General features: G+C 47.1%; 1 protein-coding gene across 1 annotated transcript in view; it reads right to left on the bottom strand.

The window, feature by feature from the left end:
- Nucleotides 1-19,754, bottom strand: part of ALK (ALK receptor tyrosine kinase) — a 553,261-nt gene that overhangs the window by 34,610 nt on the left and 498,897 nt on the right. The window contains exons 14-20 of the mRNA XM_038395333.2: nt 17,556-17,687; nt 16,305-16,449; nt 13,724-13,906; nt 11,527-11,625; nt 9,944-10,096; nt 2,436-2,534; nt 161-347 (exon numbers count right to left, since the gene is read on the bottom strand). Of these exons, the coding sequence (XP_038251261.1) occupies nt 161-347; nt 2,436-2,534; nt 9,944-10,096; nt 11,527-11,625; nt 13,724-13,906; nt 16,305-16,449; nt 17,556-17,687 (998 nt within the window). The remainder of the gene's footprint in view (nt 1-160; nt 348-2,435; nt 2,535-9,943; nt 10,097-11,526; nt 11,626-13,723; nt 13,907-16,304; nt 16,450-17,555; nt 17,688-19,754) is intronic.

The following is a 19,754-nucleotide window of genomic DNA, read 5'->3' on the forward strand; positions in this document are numbered from 1 at the left end:
CTACCCGCCATAGCTCTTTTGTGTGTCCAAGAGTAGGGACAGGTGTGTGAATGTACAGAAAGAATGAGAATGTGAGAGAGAGATTGTGTGTGTGTATAAGAGACAGAGTGTATATGAGTGTATGGGGTGAAGTATGTGGAAGGCAAACAGATGAGCTTACCTTATGAGGGAGATATTTTTCCGAGGCACCTCTTTGAGATCACTGATGGAGGTGGTCTTTCCTGCAAAGCAGTAGTTGGGATTGTAGTCCGTCATAATAGTGGAGGTGCGCAGTCTGCTCAGTTTGTACTCAGGGCTCTGTAATTCCAACTGCATAGCTTGCAGCTCTTGATGTTTCCGGCGATACACTAGAAATAGAGCACAGAGAGGCAGACTGCCCTGTGAACATAAAGGCAACCAATACAGAACATATGTGCTGTGGAACTGGTTTAGTATTTAGACTCCAACGAATCAAAATAAATGGGGGCATTGTCAACCATCTGTACTTCGCGTACATGCAGAAAGAAGTCTGGGTGCTTCTCCAAAGCTCAGGCTGAATTTATCCAACTTGTTCGGTTTAGAAATTAGGCTAAGAACAAGCTCACTCATGAGTCTTCCAGTATTTCTTGATTTGAAGAATAGGGTGAAATCCACGAACAGTGAACTCTGAAGTAACAAATCTGTTTTGTTAGAGATTGTCTGGGCTTCAAAGTATCCAGATCCGACTTTCCCAAGGTTCAGGGCATTTGGATGCAGGGTTTTGGTTAAGAGCCTAGCTTATGAGGAAGTTGAATAAAAGTCCATGCTTAGTTGTGTCATATCACAATGTTCACATTGAAATCTCTTTAGAAGTAAAATCTCTCCCCTCACAATGAAGTTATGTAAATACAATGACTTCAGTTGATGAAACTCCCTCTTGATTCCCATAAGCGTGAAGGGAGTCTAGCGGGTAAGTGTGAAGTTTTTAAAGACACCCATCCACTTGATCAAATGTTTCTAAACCTCAGGCATGGTTCAAATTTGGGGGAAAGCTGAAATCAGTTCTTATAGTCTCAGAATTAATTCACTTAGCTGTTATGTTATCTTTCCATGCCTATGAAAGTCAGGCATTTCTTAGGAAATCACAGACCAAAGCTAGTCTTGCTGTGAAAGTGATTCGAGTTGCACATGTAAGGTTACAAAATAGGGCCCAATCATGGACAGGCCCAATAATAATTTTGCTACTGACTTCAATGGGAGCGAGACTGGGCCCAAAGACTGTGGCTGTACTGGCTCCCATGTCGGCTCTGATAGATAAGTCACTGAGATGAAGAGTTTAAGGGGAAAACATCGACTAGCAAAGGAGGGTGGGCTTAATGACTTATTATCAAGCCCTCCTAGTTCTCTTTTCATCTCATCATTGCTCTTGCTTTGATTGCTCGTAATCTCTGCTCATTCTGCTCATGAGAATGATAGGAATGGCCAGAAAGAATTTGGTTATTCTTCTATTCACTGAAAAGTAATTAGACCCTTAAGGGGATACTGTTAGAACAGAAATTGTACATCTGAAACCATGTGTATGTATTAATAGCAACACTTGAAATTCTTAAACTGAAATAACTACACAAATCTAATTTACTAGTCACCATCTGACCTTCTCTGTGTGTGTATTTTTAAAAAGCATTTCCCTCAGTGTGGACAATGGAAAGACTGGCTAGTTTGAATCACTGGTTCTCATGCATTAGCACAATAATCCTGGTATGTTTAGAGTAGGAATATACACATGGGATTGTTTAAATAAAAATTTTAAAAAAGATGTAATCAAAATTTTGACAAAGGTCATGAACATCCATGTCTTACTAAACCGTAATTTAGTATCTAGGCCAAGGTTTTCAAACTTGAGTAACTAAACGTAAGTACCTAAATACATATTGTAGATACCCAAACTAAAAGAGCACTGATTTTTTTTGAAGTACTGAGCACTCACAGCTCCCTTTAAAATTAGTGAAAATTGGATGTTGTGGTCTGACATTTTTACACCCCAAACCACACAACAGTCTCTCTTTATGGATGCAATCATGAGAAGTATTACAATGCTGCAGTCAGTCACTGGAAGGACCTTGCCACCAGCTAGTAAAGAAAAGGAAGACAAAGATGGTATTTGAATTATACCTAGATATCCATTTGCTGCCTGGTGAAATATAAAGTGTAAAAATATTGCTCAAACTAAATTTCCCCCCCTACTTTTTCAACTTTCCCTTCACATGGAAAAATGTCCCTAAATTGGCTGTTTTGCTTACAAACATTTATCAAAAAAGAAAACAGATGAATTTTCATTAAAAAAAAACCCCAACACAGCTTAAAGCCTGAGTCCTAATGCCAATGTTCTTGGCTCTGCTAGAAATGGCTTAGGTGAAAAGCACAATATGCTGCAACTTTTGCTGCTCTATGCACATTTTGCTTTATGAGACACTCACCTATCATGATCCCGGAAAAAGCCAGAATGAGGGCAGCAACCAGTGCTGAAGTCACTACAGACAAGACCAAGGAGAGGGGGAGACGAGCCACGGGGTCAGCTGAAAGAGATGCATAAGGAAGGGGGAGTTACTTGTTTTAACTGATCTCCCTATGGTCAGGCCAGCCGACAGCAATTCTGGGCCTCAGGGCAGAACAGTCAATGGGCGCCCACGGACACACAAGCCCCAGATGTGGTCCGCCTGACACTTGGGCGCTGCTGCTCCTGTGCTGGCTGGTGCCCAGCAAGCTGCTGCATACACTGCTATGCACGCTTTTCCGGCATGGCCAGGGACTGCACATGCCTGCCTGGTAGGGCCGCCGACTGTCTAATTGCGCAAACCCAAAGACCCTTGCCCCGCCCCCTAGCCCGCCCCTTCCCTGAGGCCACGCTCCTGTCCTGCCCCTTCTGAAGCCCCACCACCTGCTCACTCCATCCCCCCTCCCTCTGTCGCTCGCTCTCCCATATCCTCACTCACTTTTACCACGCAAGGGGTTGGGGTAAGGGCCCTGAGAGGGAGTTTGAGTGCAGGAGGAGGTGAGGGTTCAGGCTCTGAGAGGGAGTTTGAGTGCAGGAGGGGGTGCAGGCTCTGGGAGGGAGTTTGTGTGTGGGAGGGGATGTGGGGTGCGGGCTCTGGGAGGGAGTTTGGGTACAGAGTGCTGGCCCTGGGCTAGGACAGGGGGTTGGGGTGCAGGAGGGGGTCAGGGGGTTGGTGCTTACCTCGGGTGGCTCCCGAAAGTGACCTGCACACCCCTCTGGCAGCGGCTCCTAGACGGGGGGGCCAGGAGGGTCTCTGTGTGCCGCTGCGGGCAGTTCTCAGCCAATGCGAGCTGCGGAGTCAGCGCTCAGGGCGGGGGCAGCGCGCGGAGACCCTCTGCCCCCCCAGGGGCCGTAGGGCTGTTCCATCTGCTTCCAGGAGTGGTGCAGAGTGAGGATAGGCAGAAAGCCTGTCTTAGCTCCGCTGTGCTGAACTGCTGGCAGCGGCCGGGGTCCACTGGGTCCTTTCAAATTGCCCAGGCCCCTGGGCAATTGCCCCCTTTGCCCCCCCACCCCATCAGCAGGCCTGCCTATTGTCATTTTTTAATGTAATATTTTTTTCTGTCCCTCCTCTCATTCACTCCCTCTGTCGCTCTTGCACTGTGGGAAACAGAGGAGAACCTCTGCTGCAATCAAATTCCAGATCTCTGACTTCCAATGGCTCATTGTTTCACTTTCCTCAATTAAGTCTGAACCATAAAAACAGATGGTTTCCTGTCAGGAAATTAACACACACACACTCACTGGATATGAAAGCAAGGCCATAAAAACAGAGCCAGGGTAGGGGTGCGGGGGTAAAGTTAAATTGTTGGGGGGCCTGAGCGCCACCATCAATGCGAAGTCATAGTGAAAGCAGGATGAGGACAAGTGCAGTATATCATCTGCTAAATGATGATATACTGCACGAGCGGCAGCGAACCAGCGGAGCAGCGGGGACAGCAGAGCAGCTCACAGCAGGAGTTTGCCTGGGACTGGTAAGTATCCGAGTGTGTGTGTTTGCTTGCTGAGGAAGTATCCGAGCGTGTGTTTGCTGGGAGAGCAGGGAGAGAGCCTGAGTGAGTGTCTGATTGGCTGCTAGCCTGCAGGGGGCGGGCATTAGGGTGTCTGTGTGTTTGTGTCAGGGAAGCCTGGCTGTTTAAAAATAGCCAGAGCCTCGCGAACCAGCTGAGCAGCGGGGACAGCAGAGCAGCTCACAGCAGGAGTTTGCCTGGAGTGAGCCCAGTGAGGCTTACATCTTGCCAACGTCTCTGAGGAAGCTCATAGTAGGTAGGTGATATGGAAGGGGGGGTTCAGCTGTTGTGACCTGCACTGGATGTGCCATGTTTGTCTTTCTTCCACAGGACAGAAGCGACTTTGTCTGTACAAAGTGCAAGCTGGTCTCCATATTGGAAGAGAAGATTGAAGGTCTGGAGCAACAGGTAACGACCCTGCGTTGTATACGAGAAACTGAGGATTTTCTGGACCAAACTCAGGATAGCCTTCTAGGGGCACAAAGCTCTAAAGATTTAGAGCAGGTTGCACAGAGGAGCCAAGAGGCCAGTGAAGAAGCTTGGCAACATGTGACCTCCAGAAGAGGTAAGCGGAATGTCCGGGTTCCAGTAACACAGACACAGGTAACTAACCGCTTTCATGTTCTCTCCACAGGTACCATTGCGGAGAGTGGACCAGATGATATGTCTGGAGGGAGAAAGCAGAAGGAGACTCCGCTGGTTGGGAGGCATGAGATGCGATGTCCTGAGGTTGGGGGTTCCACGACCACCACTCCCAAGAGGAGAAGGCGGGTGGTGGTGGTCGGGGACTCTCTCCTCCGGGGGACTGAGTCATCTATCTGCCGCCCTGACCGGGAAAACCGAGAAGTCTGCTGCTTGCCAGGGGCTAAGATTCGTGATGTGACGGAGAGACTGCCGAGACTCATCAAGCCCTCGGATCGCTACCCCTTCCTGCTTCTCCACGTGGGCACCAATGATACTGCCAAGAATGACCTTGAGCGGATCACTGCGGACTACGTGGCTCTGGGAAGAAGGATAAAGGAGTTGGAGGCGCAAGTGGTGTTCTCGTCCATCCTCCCCGTGGAAGGAAAAGGCCTGGGTAGGGACCGTCGAATCGTGGAGGTCAACGAATGGCTACGCAGGTGGTGTCGGAGAGAAGGCTTTGGATTCTTTGACCATGGGATGGTGTTCCATGAAGGAGGAGTGCTGGGCAGAGACGGGCTCCATCTTACGAAGAGAGGGAAGAACATCTTTGCCAGCAGGCTGGCTAACCTAGTGAGGAGGGCTTTAAACTAGGTTCACCGGGGGAAGGAGACCAAAGCCCTGAGGTAAGTGGGAAAGCGGGATACCGGGAGGAAGCACAGGCAGGAATGTCTGTGAGGGGAGGGCTCCTGCCTCATACTGGGAATGAGGGGCGATCAACAGGTTATCTCAAGTGCTTATATACAAATGCACAAAGCCTTGGAAACAAGCAGGGAGAACTGGAGGTCCTGGTGATGTCAAGGAATTATGACGTGATTGGAATAACAGAGACTTGGTGGGATAACTCACATGACTGGAGTACAGTCATGGATGGTTATAAACTGTTCAGGAAGGACAGGCAGGGCAGAAAAGGTGGGGGAGTAGCACTGTATGTAAGGGAGCAGTATGACTGCTCAGAGCTCCGGTACGAAACTGTGGAAAAACCTGAGTGTCTCTGGATTAAGTTTAGAAGTGTGTGCAACAAGAGTGATGTCATGGTGGGAGTCTGCTATAGACCACCGGACCAGGGGGATGAGGTGGATGAGGCTTTCTTCCGGCAACTCACGGAAGCTACTAGATCGCATGCCCTGATTCTCATGGGTGACTTTAATTTTCCTGATATCTGCTGGGAGAGCAATACAGCGGTGCATAGACAATCCAGGAAGTTTTTGGAAAGCGTAGGGGACAATTTCCTGGTGCAAGTGCTAGGGGAGCCAACTAGGGGGAGCGCTTTTCTTGACCTGCTGCTCACAAACCGGGTAGAATTAGTGGGGGAAGCAAAAGTGGATGGGAATCTGGGAGGCAGTGACCATGAGTTGGTTGAGTTCAGGATCCTGACGCAGGGAAGAAAGGTAAGCAGCAGGATACGGACCCTGGACTTCAGGAAAGCAGACTTTGACTCCCTCAGGGAACAGATGGCCAGGATCCCCTGGGGGACTAACATGAAAGGGAAGGGAGTCCAGGAGAGCTGGCTGTATTTCAAGGAATCCCTGTTGAGGTTACAGGGACAAACCATCCCGATGAGTCGAAAGAATAGTAAATATGGCAGGCGACCAGCTTGGCTTAATGGTGAAATCCTAGCGGATCTTAAACATAAAAAAGAAGCTTACAAGAAGTGGAAGGTTGGACATATGACCAGGGAAGAGTATAAAAATATTGCTCGGGCATGTAGGAAAGATATCAGGAGGGCCAAATCGCACCTGGAGCTGCAGCTAGCAAGAGATGTCAAGAGTAACAAGAAGGGTTTCTTCAGGTATGTTGGCAACAAGAAGAAAGCCAAGGAAAGTGTGGGCCCCTTACTGAATGAGGGAGGCAAGCTAGTGACAGAGGATGTGGAAAAAGCTAATGTACTCAATGCTTTTTTTGCCTCTGTTTTCACTAACAAGGTCAGCTCCCAGACTGCTGTGCTGGGCATCACAAAATGGGGAAGAGATGGCCAGCCCTCTGTAGAGATAGAGGTGGTTAGGGACTATTTAGAAAAGCTGGACGTGCACAAGTCCATGGGGCCGGACGAATTGCATCCGAGAGTGCTGAGGGAATTGGCGGCTGTGATTGCAGAGCCCTTGGCCATTATCTTTGAAAACTCGTGGCGAACGGGGGAAGTCCCGGATGACTGGAAAAAGGCTAATGTAGTGCCCATCTTTAAAAAAGGGAAGAAGGAGGATCCTGGGAACTACAGGCCGGTCAGCCTCACCTCAGTCCCTGGAAAAATCATGGAGCAGGTCCTCAAAGAATCAATCCTGAAGCACTTAGAGGAGAGGAAAGTGATCAGGAACAGTCAGCATGGATTCACCAAGGGAAGGTCATGCCTGACTAATCTAATCGCCTTTTATGATGAGATTACTGGTTCTGTGGATGAAGGGAAAGCAGTGGATGTATTGTTTCTTGACTTTAGCAAAGCTTTTGACACGGTCTCCCACAGCATTCTTGTCAGCAAGTTAAGGAAGTATGGGCTGGATGAATGCACTATAAGGTGGGTAGAAAGCTGGCTAGATTGTCGGGCTCAACGGGTAGTGATCAATGGCTCCATGTCTAGTTGGCAGCCGGTGTCAAGTGGAGTGCCCCAGGGGTCGGTCCTGGGGCCCGTTTTGTTCAATATCTTCATAAATGATCTGGAGGATGGTGTGGATTGCACTCTCAGCAAATTTGCGGATGATACTAAACTGGGAGGAGTGGTAGATACGCTGGAGGGGAGGGATAGGATACAGAAGGACCTAGACAAATTGGAAGATTGGGCCAAAAGAAATCTAATGAGGTTCAATAAGGATAAGTGCAGGGTCCTGCACTTAGGATGGAAGAATCCAATGCACCGCTACAGACTAGGGACCGAATGGCTCGGCAGCAGTTCTGCGGAAAAGGACCTAGGGGTGACAGTGGACGAGAAGCTGGATATGAGTCAGCAGTGTGCCCTTGTTGCCAAGAAGGCCAATGGCATTTTGGGATGTATAAGTAGGGGCATAGCGAGCAGATCGAGGGACGTGATCGTTCCCCTCTATTCGACACTGGTGAGGCCTCATCTGGAGTACTGTGTCCAGTTTTGGGCCCCACACTACAAGAAGGATGTGGATAAATTGGAAAGAGTACAGCGAAGGGCAACAAAAATGATTAGGGGTCTAGAGCACATGACTTATGAGGAGAGGCTGAGGGAGCTGGGATTGTTTAGTCTGCAGAAGAGAAGAATGAGGGGGGATTTGATAGCTGCTTTCAACTACCTGAAAGGGGGTTTCAAAGAGGATGGCTCTAGACTGTTCTCAATGGTAGCAGATGACAGAACGAGGAGTAATGGTCTCAAGTTGCAATGGGGGAGGTTTAGATTGGATATTAGGAAAAACTTTTTCACTAAGAGGGTGGTGAAACACTGGAATGCGTTACCTAGGGAGGTGGTAGAATCTCCTTCCTTAGAGGTTTTTAAGGTCAGGCTTGACAAAGCCCTGGCTAGGATGATTTAACTGGGACTTGATCCTGCTTTGAGCAGGGGGTTGGACTAGATGACCTTCTGGGGTCCCTTCCAACCCTGATATTCTATGATTCTATGATTCTATGAAATGCACCCACTCTTATGCAGAAAGAACAGCTGACTATTGGTGGGGAAAACCCTACTACATCGATTCAGTGTTAGATGGTTTGTAACATCCCCCCGCAATATCTACCATTTAATACTACTTATGGAGCACTTTCCAATCAGGGATCACAAGGCAAACAATGACCATCACCACACCCATATAAATACATCTGACTATCCCCATTTTACAGATGGGGAGACTGCAACATAAAGAGGATGAACAATTTCCTCAACTCAGTGGCAGAGCTGGGAATAGGACCAAGAACCCTGGCTTAGAGTTCCTCGCTCTACCTGCTGGACTCAGTACCTCTTCTGAACGTACACATGTGGGGAAAGCCCAGTACTGGAACTCTGAGTGTAAGCAGGGCAAATATACTCCACTCTGCTTACCTATGCTTTGCATTCAGCTCTCAAATGAAGCACTGACTGGAATTCTCCTCCTTGCTTTCCTCTCTCCCATGATGTTTGCCCCTCCCTCTGCCTCATGCCTGTGACATGTCATCTCTGGATCTTGGGAAACCTAAGTTTAGGGTTGAGTTTGGCTGGAAAATTCAGGAGCACCATTTCAGATTTTAATGGCGAGGGGGCAACTTTCAGCAGAGGCCATGGGGCCACTTAGACCCCTGGAAGTTCTTGAGATTTTTGAAGAATAAAAAGTAAAAATCCAAAATCAGTCTGTTCCCTTCACAGTTGCAAGGGGAGAGACCTAACTATGATTTTCCTAGGGAAAGCTGAGACTCTGAAGCACAAGACAGCAGCCCCCAATGCACCGTTGGGCCAGGGGCGCTTCATCACTCCTTTAGGAGCCAATGTTCTGGCCACCTTCACCAATCACAGCTTCTAGCCCAAGCACTGGGGCCAATCAGCAGTGAGGGCGTTTAGCACCACATGAGGTTGGAGCAGAGCTGCAGTTGCTTCAGCCCAGAGGATAGGTGGGTCCCTGGAGTTGGGTTGGGTAGGTCAGGGAGCAAGCTCCAAGCTGCCTGTGGGTCTCTGGCTGCTGAAGGTTTCAGGGAACAGAGCAGGTCTCTGGGCCTGGAGCCCGAGCTACTCTCCAGGGCAGCCCCAGGTGCAGCCCACAGGACGGGCCCTAGTGGGCTCCAGCCCCCTGCAGGTACTTGCCTTCCTCCTGGGCCATGGGCAGCACCTTGAAATTAACACGTGGCATGAAGCACAGGTGGGGAAAAGAGCAACTCTCCCCCCACCCCCATACACCCCTAAATTGCAACCTTGGGAAAATTCCTTCTTTGTTTGGGGTGAGTGAGTGAGAGTTAATATCAGATCAGGGCTTCTCTCTCTGATCTGTGCCAGATACAGTGTCAATGTAACCAAAGGCTCTTTCAGGGGCACTCACACCCACAGATCACATATCTTGCCCCTTCAGTGCAAAATATCACTTAACTGCTTTGAGCGCTGCCCAGTGACTCCAGGTATATAAGGCAAAACACATCAGCAGTGCTGCCCCATGTACCAGCTTTCTCGCCACTGAAGTGCACTGCATTTTCACGGCAAATGCCAGCAACAAAGGGGATAATTAACCAGGCTGCCTTGCAGTCCAGGTCATTAAAGAGGCTTTCATTATGTATTCACTCATAGACCTACCCATCCCAAAGGAGCCCCTTCCTCTCTGCACCTTCTTACCTACACAAGAGATGCCATCGTCAGCCAGGTCTGTCCCAGGCTCACAGAAGCAGATGACCTTTTGAGTCTCCAGATCAACACGGCACTCATCAAGCTCGCAGTGGCTGCAGTTGAGGTGCAGCTTAATAGCCACCTCTCCATGCCCCTCTGTCACTAGGGAACAGATGAAAGAGGCTGAGTTATTATTGTAGAGATGACCCAAGAGCTTTCCGCAGACAGCGACAGGAGAACTGCCACGTTATGGGATGGGAAATGCACAAGTGTATGGTGCCCAAGTGCCCCATATTGGGTCGAATGGGCCCTGTGTGAAAAACCTTTCCTGACTGCCATTCACCCCGCTCTGCTGACTGTATTCCCACTTCTCACTGGCACCAGCATTAGGGGAGAGAAGACTGAAGGACTCTCAGCTAATAGTTTTCATTTACAGAAAAAATCCCTCCGCTAAGCTGTCTTGGACACCTGCACTGTAGCCCTGTTGAATCAGCTATGCTGGTGCAATGTGGCCACACAGCCCCACCCCCTTCAGTGAATCCTGCAATGCAGCAAGGCGTCCTGCCAGCTTTGTATTGCCTCTACAGAGCACAAGGGCATTGTGGGGGCAGGCCCAGGGCATGCTGAGGCCAGGAGGAAGTGTTGCTGGAGCAGTCCTGTGCCCTCCATGCTACAGCAAGCCCCACTGGGGCTATGGGAGTGGGGGGAGGAGATACAAGTTAGGTCAGTCCTCAGGAGTTTTCTAGTCTATGCTGGGGCTGAACCATCCACAGCATCCCCTATTGACCCACTGGGGAAATCAAGTTCAAGTCTCAACTCTTGGGGCCAGCACAGACTGGGAAGGCTACCACTGTAGCACACTCCATCTGCAGGAACTGGGGGGAAGTGCCTCACTGCCCTCTCCAGCAACTCTCTCAGTCTGACCTAGGAGAAGCTTTAATGCGGGAAGAGCTGAGCACTGAAACATTTCTCATAAGATCGCTCTCAGCTTCCAGCACTAGCAGAAGCACAACATATAAATCACAGGCTGAAAGCTGGGGGAGAGGGGCCTGCTAGATCGTCTAGTCCGTGCTCCATCCAGGACTGGAATGTGGTTGTAGACTGTTGTAAACCAGACCTACTCCAACTTCTTTGAATAACACTCTTTTATTTCAGGCAGCACACCTATCCTGGCAGTAGCTCCACAGACCCACAGTTGCCAACAGCATACAATGTATCACTGGAACACCAACAAATGTCCTTGTTTAACTTTCTGCCTACTCCCTCTACTGGCTGCCTTATTACACACATCATAACAATTTGTTCCCTACAGTATTTCTTGGGTCCAGTCGTTTTAAACGACTTAAGAAACAAAGCTTCCACCACTTCTCACTGTTAGAAAATGTTTCCCCAACAGCCTCCATATTTTTCTTCGCTCCCTTTCATCTCCTCATTCCTCATTGGACTACACTAAACAACTTCTTTCCTTCCTTGGTGTTCACAACCACACTAATCTACATTTTCTATCTAAGGATCTCAAAGCTTTTCCAGACACAGTCTACTCCAAACATGAAGGAAACTCACGAGAACTAACTCCTGATCGATATCAATACCTTTTAGTGCGGGGGTATATAAAGTACCCAGTGGACTAATAAAGGACACACCATCCTCCCCATCCATCTCTGGGTCATTGTCCGCTGCAGCATTGCCACCTATGTCAAATCAGAAGGTACCTTAACATACTGTGGTTCATTAGATCTAAAATACAGTTAAGAATTGCAACATGCAAGAAAATTCACAGTATGAAGAATCCAAATGAAAAAGGACAATCAGTCAGTCAAAATATCTAGCTGGGATGTTTAATGGATGGTGGAAAGGTTTAGCGGACCGTGGTATGGACTACTGGCCTTTCACTTCTGGGATTTCAGCTTAATAACGTTTGTGGATCTTAATTAAGCAAATTAATCTTTCACCTCAGTCCCAAGGAGACCATTGCCCACTAAGCCCAAACATCATCTTTAATCATTTGGATGCTGTGAAAAACATATAAACAGATCGTCCTATGCATTCGTTTGGCTAGCAGACTGGACAATGCCAGTGCATAAGGGTTAATTCATCACAGTTGCTGATCAGGCTATGTACTCCACCAGCACTGGGAGTAACAGTCATCTGATCTGCTCTCTCTCCTCTATACCCTCCAGCCAGGGTGGTCCACCAGCGATGGGGGACAGAAGGAGCTTGCATGGGAAATGTTCAAGTGTGCCTTGGACAAGCAGAGGATCTCAGAAGTGGAGCGGTAGACCAATATTTTGATCTGTTAACATGCACAGATGCCCTTCCTCCACTGCAAAAAGAGAGGGTTGTTTTTCCACTTTCATCATCTTTGGCAGGAGAGAAAATAGCACACTGCAAACAAAAGTATCTTACATAGGCATTCTATTGAAAAAATTGTTACACATAATATCATCACAATCCATGTGGTCAAGCTAGAAATTCAGGCTAATTACTTCCTTGCATTGTTCTGAGTCTACCATTGCCCTGATTTCACACCACAGTGGTGGATAACCAGGGGTAAGAAGTCCACCACCACTGAAGAGATGGGTGGCCACAGGGACTGATTATGGGTTGTGGAGCTGTTCACCCTATGATGATGGCTTTCAGTCTGGCCCACATCGGTAGTAATTCTGTGTCATTACCATCTGGTAACTGACCTGGAGCCTACTGGAAAGGAATTAGGGGCCTCCGTTCAGTTCCTTGTTGACGAAAGCCACCATCATAGCTGTCATTAATTGGCCTCCCTTGTTGGCAGTCTTAGCACAAGAGCCAAGGATTGGACTATGGAGACCGAAATACCTGCCTTGCCCTTAGAGGTGATTCCTCTAGGATTGAGGCATGCTGGTCTTAGGGCAGTGTGGAGGAAGCTTGGATTGCCACTGCTCATGCTGAATCTCCTTTAAGGCTATGTCTACACTGCACTGTTAACCCGGTAATTGGCATCAGGGTCTGAGCATCTGGGTTAGCCCTGCTCAGGTGAGAGCACCTCCACAGCAAAGCCATATCTGGCTATTTCCACACTTGCCTGTGTGTGTCTGGGGGAATACCCCATGGTTTTTCATGCTGAGACACTCTAGGATTTCTTTCCCAGCCAATTGTGGGAGAATCTGTCTCTCTCTCACAGGGAATGGTGAGAAGGGCATTGGAGGACTCAAATAATTTAGCCTGTGTCCTCACTGAACAGTATGTGGGTTTCCGCCTGAGTTAAAGTGGCGTCATGGCTCTCACCACCCCTCAGCTGGGTCAGCTAGCCTGGGCTTAAAGCACCTCCAGACCTGGATAAAGGGTGTTTTTCCCCCTGCATGGATAGTAAGTGGGGTGAAGACTAAAACCCGGGTTAACTCTGCAATGTAGACATACCCTAAGTGTAAACACTGGCCATCAGACTCCATGGCAAAAGCCCTCAGATGCTGGTCTTGACAACTGGAATGCAAAGCCTATGGCTCCTGCTTCTTCAGCATCATGGCCAAGAAATGAAAGGCTCAATATACAGTTATGAGTCAAGAATCACAGCAGGATCTTGATGGCATAGTTTTCCACAATGCAAAGCCAGGATTCCAGCTGAAGAACTGACATCCGGCTATTTGCTTAAAGGCTAAATAACATAAGTTCATCCAGAGCTAAAAAGGCAACACACAGACATCCTATTACATAACAATCATATATACTAATTATGGGAGAATTTCTGATCAGTGTTTTGCTGACTTTTAGCACTAAAGGAGGGGAAGGGACACCTTGAACATGAAGCCACTTTACCTATATATCCTCCGCCTCCTCCACCTGAGGAGCACCCCCCTCCACCCCCTCCGAAACCCCCTCTTGTCTCCCACCCCCACTTCTTCATGGCCTGGGGGCAGGATTTTCCTCCAGTAGCACCTTCCAGCAAGGACTTTCCTGACCACAGGAAGGAAGTGTTATCATTCCAGCCACCTCCACCACCTGCAGTTAAGAAAAGAGAAAGCAGCCCACGTAAGTTTCTCTTACATCCAAAATATATATATCAGCAGAACGAATGCTCATTCCAAACACGTCAGCTGCAAGGGAGATCACCATAGAGTGGTTAGAGAATGGGAGGAGAGTCAGGACTGCTGGGTACTAGTCCCAGTCTGCCACTAACTGGCTGGGTATGACTTGTGGCCACATAAACTCTCTGTGCCTCTTTTCATCCATCTATAAAAGAAGTGCAATACTGTAATGAGATCTGGTCAGGAAATGGTATTTTTTCATGAAAAATTTAAAGAGATGAAAAATTTGAGGTGGGGGGTGTTGGGGGACATAGGATTTTTTATTTTTTTTGGAGGAAATTTTCCAGTTTTTTCATGAAAAATGAAACCCCAAAATTTTTTGGTTTTCAAAAGGTTATTGGTTTTCAAAAAATACTGAAATAATTTTTTCACTAACCCCCCCATAAAATGTTAGAAATATTTTTCTGCAAATAAATTAAATTAAAAATGCAATTTTTCTTCACCCCCTTTTTTGATTGAAACATTTTGACTAGCTCTAACTGAAATGGGCCGTTTTCAGAGTAGCAGCTGTGTTAGTCTGTATCCGTAAAAAGAAAAGGAGTACTTGTGGCACCTTAGAGACTAACAAATTTATTAGAGCATAAGCTTTCGTGAGCTACGGCTCACTACTGTGTAAGTGCTCTATTGCCCTCTACAGGATGAAATCAGATATTCTCAAGTGTGTGTCTTTGGTCTCATATTGGTGACAGCTAACACAGAACCTCCTTTAGCTTGACCCTAGTTGCTAGCACTTTTTGAAGCCGGAGGAAATCATTTAAGCATATCCTTGCTGTTGCTGTGAAGTTCCAAGTGGCCAGAGTGTGCAGCACAGTGAGAATGGGGAAGTTGGACCGACACCACCACAATTCTTTAGTTTGCCATACAAAGCCGGAATAACTTGAGTTTGTGTAGTGGTGGGGATGAATGGCTTCCCCAACACTGACAAGTTATACGCAGAAACCTGAGCTCAGGCTATGGGAAGTAGAGTGGATGAAGGAGGAACTAACTTTCTATTACTCTGTCACCAACCTGGGATCTGAAATATGTTTTTAAAACAAACATTTAATTATCTTTTAAATTAATGGACCACCCAACACAAACCGTTTTTCTTGAAATCAAATTCTGACTCACATTTCTACTACCTTGAGATATCTAATTTTCTGATATCTAAGAGTTTGTGCTTAAACTCTTTAATAGTCTAAAATACTACAGCGATTCTTACTAGCACTACTGGTGCTTTTAATTTGAGGAGCTCAATGTACTTAACAAACAGTAAATACTTAAAGCTCACAACAACCCTGGAGGTAGAGAAGCATTATCCCCTTTTTATAGGTGGCCAAACTGAGGCCTAGAGAGGTTAAGTGACTTGCCACAGGCCACAAAGTAAGTGGATGTCAAGAAGAGAATTAAAAGTCCTGACTTCCAGCCCTCTGCTCTCTAAGCAGTCCCCACTATATAGCATTCAGTTTGGAACATTAAAAAATGCATTTCAGTGCCTCAACTCCCCATCTGTAAATTGGGGATGCTAATACTTCTCTCTTTCAGACAGGGATTGGGGTGAGTTAGTTTGAAATTGTACACACTACCACATCCGTAAGCACTCAATATTGTTAACAGTGATTTTGTTTAATTTTGAAGGGTTCATAATGATTGAAGGTTCAAGATACAAAGCACTGGACATTACAGAGCTATGGAAGAGGCTTTTTAGTCTCAGGAAACAAAACAAAACAAACATACGTACATTAAAGTGAATTTCATGCTTGGGAAAGGTGCCAGCCCAGCAATCTGTATAAACTGAAGTCCACTAACCACAGAATAGTACAATCCGAGAACAAAACTAGACAATGCTCTGTAGGGAACAATCCTGCCTTGGCAGGAGATGTACTGGATGACAATAGGTCCTGTCTATCTCTGTTTTTTATGGTTCTGTAAGCAGAGACCACAGAAGCACAAACTACTCAGACAGAGAATGCACTCGCCCTGATGTGAGATGGTGGTCCCCACCTCTGTGGCTCATTCAGCCCTTTTTGCAGGGATTGCTATCCAGGCTGCAATATAGCCTTGTCTGCACTAGCCTGGGAATCTGTATTAGCAGCTATGCTGTAGAAATTCTACATGATTTCCATGTCTACAGGGATGTCTTCCCTGTGGTGACAAGTCTCACATTTTCGCAACTTATGTTCTGTCCCTCAATGATTTGCTGAGACAAGGCGGGTGAGGTAGTATCTTTTCCTGGACCAACTTCTGTTGGTGAGAGAAACAAGCTTTGGAGTTTACACAGAGCTCTTCTTCAGGTCTGGGAAAGATTTCTGAACGGAGTAAACGTTCCTTACCTGCAGCTCCTGAATTTCCATTCAGCCCTGGAACAGATGAATCATTCTCCAGCCTTTCTGGATGAAAAGTATCTGTTTTGGCCCTGTAGGCCCTGCCACCACCTCCTGCTGCAATTATCAAGGGGACTGGCTCTCCATTCTCCATCTTAACAGGGTGAATTGAGAAATGAAGCTGAGGTTTATGTTGTGTCAGACATGCAAATACAAGTTCATCTCACATGCTAATTACTTCATGTTGCACTAAGCAAGCCCCTAGGACTGCTGAGCAGTCCAAATTACAATTGCATTATTCATGTATCTGCATCCAAAGATTAATGGATACTACTAATCGCACCATGTTCAGTGGAGAACAGCAGCTCCGACGGCTATATGTATTGTGCACGCTAGTACTCACGGCTCTTGTAAAGCATGTAATGTTACCCTGTATGATGTAGTATATCAATTACAAGAGCTCTAAGGTACACTGCTCTTTTAATGCAGTACAGTGGCTCCACTTTGCAGGGGATTACCACTTTGGGAGCTACTTGAGTGTGCAGAGTTACTATGATATAGTGCAAGTCTATTGATTTGAAGAATATTAAGAACACACAAAATTGGGATTTGGGATGAATGCTGATTGTAGCCAACTTGTGATAAAATGTAAATGATCTGTAGTGGAGATCAATGGCCTTTGGCTGAAAAGCTACATCTACAGCAGAGCATAAAGGCTGATCCCAATTGTTCATATGCCATAGCACAGCAGAAGTCAAAGGCTACAGGGCCTTGTGTATTTAGCAATTCCACAGCTCAAGAAACTGCCGTGGAATTTACCCCTTGGTCGGAACTGTGCTCCAGAATCTCAGGTCACATTAAAAAATTATATTTTTAATCCTCGTGGGTGCAAGGTAAACCTTAAAATGGGAACAGAATGTAAACTGATGCAGAGACCCTGCCTGAGTCAGCAGACAGCCTTAGCAAAAGCTCGAAGAGGTACGAACAGGGCCATTCAGTTCAATCAGGGCTCAGGACCTCTGTGCATCCAAGCCAGACCTTGTAAATATAAGTTATATTTAAGCTCACTTTAAGGCTTGTTTACACTGTCAGAGCAGTTTAAAGGGTCCTTAGTGTAAGTAAGAATCAGGCCCAGAGAGTTCTTGGTGCTCCAGGTACGCTGTAGGGGGCACTTACTAAACTAAGGATGGCATTCACGTAAAAGTCTAGGCAGTTTGCAGCATTTTTATGTAATAGGATATAATTGCTATGTTCCTGTACCTTAAATATATATGTTGCTCCTCCTCCTCCACCACCTCCTCCTGCCCATTCATGGACACTCCTGTTCACTCGAATCTCCTCTTCAATCACGTTATTCTCTCCAATGCATACTTTCTGTATAACATGGTTAGTCTGCAAATAGAACAGCAAGTCTGAATTCACACAAGGAGCCTCCATTTCGCTACACACACAAAGTAAGCTCATCAGCTACAAAGGCCTCATATTCCTCCCTCCCCTGCATTTGCAAACCAATGGCCTAAATGTGCTTCCACCAAAACCAAAGGGAATTTTGCCACTGACTCCAAAGGGAGCAGAAGCAGGCTCACAGTCTCCTACAAGAGTGTCGCCTTTTGCTCTGCTACTGGCCAGAGGAATCTGTGGCTTTTTAAAATTGAGTCCTTTTAAAATGAATCCAGTGCTATCACAGGCGCCAACCTTCCAAAATGCTGGGGGGTGCTCAACCCCCGGCTCTATCCCATGCCCTGCCCCCACTCCACCCTTTCTCCCAAGGCCCCCGCCCCACTTCCTGCCCCTGCTTTGCCCCGCCTCTTCCCACCCAGTTCCACCCCTTCCCCCGAACATGTGGCGTCCTCACTCCTCTCTCCTAGCCTCCTGCATGCCACAAAAGAGCTGCTCGCGGTGGGTGAGAGGTGCGGAGAGGGAGGAGGAGGCGCTGCTCTGCAGGGCCCACCAGCGGGCGGGAGGTGATTGGGGGAGGAGGCGGTGCTGATCGGGGGCTGCCATTTTTTCCCTGTGGGTGCTCCAGCCCCGGAGCTCCCATGGAGTTGACGCCTATGAGTGCTGATCAAAAGAGGCAAATAGACATCCCTAGAAATTGGTATCCTATATTTATCCACAGGAGAGATATGGCATAACCTAAGGGCGACTCTACTCTAGTGCTAGGGGGTATGATTCCTCTACTCATGTGCACATACTCAGGGATGCTGGAACAATTTGTATAGTGGGAGGTGCTAAGAGCCATTGAACCACACTGTAAACCCTGTATACGATGGAAGTCACTTCAAGCCAGGGGGTGCGGCAGCACCCCTAGCTCCCCTACTTCCAGCACTGATGCACATACGCATGACAGCTCTCATAGAGCTAGCGTAAGTATGAAGTCAGAGTAGCTGTGCTAGCATGGGTAGCGGCTGAGCTGTGCAGAGAACAAACCTGCCGGAAACCTGTGGGTATGTATTCGGCACTACTCAGCCACCCTTCCACTGCTGCTGCTACCGCAGCCACACAATTTGTACTCATGCTAGCTCAAGTACGTGTACACAAGGAAGGGAATCACACCCCTAGTGTGTATCATAGTTCAGATGTAGCCAGTGCGAACCCCTCCCACTTCCTCTAACACGTAACAACAACTTGGTTTTCACCAAGCACTTTTAACCCACAGATTTCCATAGGCTTTACAAAGACAGGTAAATATTGTTACTGTCTGCATTTTACAAATGGGGAAACTGAAGCACTTGGCAATGACATGACTTGCTCCAAGTGACACAGCAAGTCAGTGCAACCAGGAATAGAACCCAGGTCTCCTGACTCCAAAGTCCAGTGCCCTAGCCACTGAGCCCTACTGCCAACATGTTTCAGTCCTTTGAGGGACCAGCTAAGGATAAAGCCTCACTACCAATCAGTGCCAAATGCCATGACAAGTTTTGTGGTGGACACTTGTTCATTAGGCAATCAGCTGAGTCCACACCAACTCATTTCATACAGACCAACTGAGAGCCATAATGACCATCCCTAACTTAGGAGAAAGAACAGTAATTTGGTGACTAATTATGCACCTGTGGTTCACACTTGTTGTCCCACTAAAGTCAATCAGAACACTTGTGTGTGTGTAATCAGTGAGGATGACTTAGCTCTGGGGATTTACATTGGTTGGAGCTCAGCCATTAGTTATTTTACTTTCTGGTTGTCATGTAAGTATCTGTCTCACAATTTCTATCTTGTTATTCATACTGGGCTAAACACTGGGGTAATGAGCCTTAATGGAAATATTTACAGATAATATTTGTTTAAGTATAATCCTCCCTCTGTATCTTCCAACTCTCTCACACAAGTATTTTATTGCGGGAGAAGAACTTGATGCATGCATCTTTCCAATTTAGAACTGAAGTGTTTTGTTTACCATAAAGTGGACCCAAAACTTGCCTGCCGAGTACCACAGGCACAATTAAAAATCCACTTCAG

Source organism: Dermochelys coriacea, chromosome 3 (assembly GCF_009764565.3).
Source record: "Dermochelys coriacea isolate rDerCor1 chromosome 3, rDerCor1.pri.v4, whole genome shotgun sequence".
In the NCBI taxonomy this organism is placed as follows: Eukaryota; Metazoa; Chordata; order Testudines; family Dermochelyidae; genus Dermochelys; species Dermochelys coriacea.